General features: G+C 64.1%; 1 protein-coding gene across 1 annotated transcript in view; it reads left to right on the top strand.

Moving 5' to 3' along the window:
* Nucleotides 1-733, top strand: part of DRG2 (developmentally regulated GTP binding protein 2) — a 13,930-nt gene extending 13,197 nt beyond the window's left edge. The window contains exon 12 of the mRNA XM_024752811.1: nucleotides 95-733. Within this exon, the coding sequence (XP_024608579.1) occupies nucleotides 95-733 (639 nt within the window). The remainder of the gene's footprint in view (nucleotides 1-94) is intronic.
* Nucleotides 734-2,763: the final 2,030 nt, after the last annotated feature.

Raw genomic sequence — 2,763 nt, 5'->3', positions numbered from 1 at the left:
AAGGCTGCCTGGGGACCCCCAGAGCACCTGCCCTGGGCCCAGCTGCTTCTGGGCGCAGCCCGGGCTCACCATCCGTCTCTCTCCCATCCCCCAGTGCCACCGCATCCACCGGTCACTCGCCAGCCAGTTCAAGTACGCGCTGGTGTGGGTGAGTCTTGGGCGGGAGGTGGGGAGGGTCGCCCAGGGCAGCCTCAGGGTCAGGCAGGAGCTCCCGTCCTCCGCATGGGGACTGGGGTGTCCGTCAGTCCTGCTCTGCGGGATGTGTGGCTTGCATGCTGACCCAGACCAGACACAGCCCTCCCGCTTTGGGATCCGGGCCGGGTGGACCGCTGGGAGTCCTGCTGTCAGAGGCTGCGGGGTCTGCTGGCACTGGGACCCCCACTCTAGACCCCCCCATCTGCACTTCCACCCCCTTCCAGTGACACTGTCAGCTTCGGCCGGGTGGGTACAGAGGCTGATGTGGTCCCCCGTCCCGTCCCCCCCCCCCTTCTGGTCCACAGTGAGCAAGCTGCCCGCCTGTCCCCAGCTAGGGCCTCGTGTGGATGGCTGGCTTGATGCCGTGGGCCTGCTTGGGTCCCTGGCGGCCCCTCAGCTCCTGCCGGTTTTTCTGGTTCTCAGGGAGGGGGCTGCCCAGGACAAAACCCCCTATCCACCCCCCGCCCCAGGGCTGCCCCGTGATGGAAACCAGAGATCTGGGGCTTTAAAGGCCCAGCTCACGCCCTCCACAGCCTGACCAGTCCAGAAGGGCCACCCCCTCCCAGGGCACCCCCTGCCCAGCACAGAGCCCAGGACCCAGCCCGGTGCAGATACCTGGGGTGGCGGATTTGGAGTCTGGGCTCTGCGTTTTCTCTAAATACCACCCCACCCTGCACCCCCAAATCTCTCGGCTCTCCTTACTGAAATAAAAAGTGGAAACAATGCCTGTTCACTAAGGATGGTCTTGTGAGCTTGCTGAACTCGTTGCCAGGTTGGGCGGGGGCAGCAGTGAGTGTGCGGATCCTGGGCCTGGGGTTCAGGGGGGCCTCTGTGAGGAGTGATGCGAGGCGCCGTGTGGGCCTGCGAGCAGCCTGGGCTCCAGGGGCAGTGACTTGCCCTCGGCTACACGGCTTGTGAGCGCAGAGCTGGGATTGGAACCCCAGTTGAAGCTGCTGAGCCAATGAGAAGACTTCCTCCCGGCCTTGCAGCCTTTGGGGCAGGTGGCAACAGGTTTTCGGAGGCACTGGGCCAGCAGGTGGGGCAGAGCCCCGGGGGCTGGGCTGTGGAGCAGGCCCACTGCCCAGCTCTCCCGGCTGTTCTTGGCTTCTCTGTCAGCGGCTCAGGCTCCTTTCCGGTGACAAAACAGGAATAATAGACATTATTAAATATGCATGGAGCCCCAGGCGGGCAGCGTGGTGGGCTGGGCTTGCCGCCCATGATACAGACACAGCTTCTCCACTGGCAGCCGCATTCCTGGGGCCCGGCCGAAGGACCCCTGTCGGGCGGCATGCGGGCAGGGAGCAGGCCACTGGACCCAGGTAAGGTGACCCGGCCCTGGACCCCTGGGGTCTCCGACTAGCACCCCCAGGCGGAAGGGGGAAGGGGGAGGGGGTGGTGGCTGTGGCCTTGCTCCCTCACCGTGAGGTCTGTCTCAGCCTCGGCTTCTTCATCTGTAAAATGACATGATCGATGCCCAGCGCCATCCTCCTCTCGGCGACGGTGGGCTGCTTACCTTGGCCCCACCTCCTGCCACAAGGCCTAGCCACAAGGTCCCAAGGGAGGGTTTCTGCCTGGGCGATGGTCATTGCCGCTTCTTGCCTCAGGTTCACAGGGCGTCAGATCCAGGCCTGTTGTGTCCCCCAAGCAGGCTGGGAAAGGATGGAGATAAGGCTAGAGGTCTGGGCCTCCTTGGCCAGTGTGGGCTTGGCGGGGCAGGGTCTGAGGCTCCGGTCACTGGGCCCCCACGTCTCTCCCGTGGGTGGGCTTGTTTCCAGGGCAGTCTGTGCATCTGTGATGGGTCCTTGGCCTCTTGGATCTGCGGTCAGCATGGTTAGGCTGTCCAGCCTGCGCGAGGGTAGGTCGGCATGAACTGGTCTCTCGCGGTGCCTCGTGCTGGGGAAGGCATCCCTCGGGCTGGTGAAACCCCCCAACACCTCCCAAAAGTCCCTGCCCCACACCACCAAGGTGTACCCCAAGGGTCGGCCCCTGTCCCAGGCGCCCCCTATTGCCATCACTCATCCTCCTGGGCCTTCTGTGTAGGGAGGCTCTGGCCAGGGTGACCCGAGGTCCCTTCTGCTCAAACGGCCTGTCTTTATGAAGGTCAGCAGTACCCACACGTCCCTCTGCCCTGGCTGCAGGGCTGCTCTCCCAGGGGGCCTGGCCTGCAGCTTTACGAGACTCGGGTGCCAAAGGGCTCAGGACACGGATGTCCATCCACGTCCCCGTGTTCATCCCTGCGTCCCTCCTCTCCAGCTTAGACTCTCCGCTTCCTCATTTCAGAAACCTTCTTTGGCAAAAATCCCTAAGCTCATCTGTCCTCCTCAAGATCCCATCTGGCCCGGCCCCGGGGGGATGCTTACACCACCCAGGGTGGGCGTCTCCCTGTGCCACTGACAGCCTCTGAAACGGCCCTGCCCCCTCGAGCCCCAGCTGGAAAACTCCCAACGCCCCGCACTCATCTGCTGCCACCCCTCCCTCCACAATGGAGAGGCCACCTCAGGGCCTTCACTCCTCACGCATGCTCTCTCCTGGGTCTGTCCTGAGGATTTGCCAGTGGGTCTGTGTGAC

Source organism: Neophocaena asiaeorientalis, unplaced genomic scaffold (assembly GCF_003031525.2).
Source record: "Neophocaena asiaeorientalis asiaeorientalis breed wild unplaced genomic scaffold, Neophocaena_asiaeorientalis_V1.1 scaffold540, whole genome shotgun sequence".
NCBI classification, from domain to species: Eukaryota; Metazoa; Chordata; class Mammalia; order Artiodactyla; family Phocoenidae; genus Neophocaena; species Neophocaena asiaeorientalis.
The sequence above is the reverse complement of the archived record's forward strand: the minus strand, read 5'-3'. Positions and strand labels throughout refer to the sequence as shown.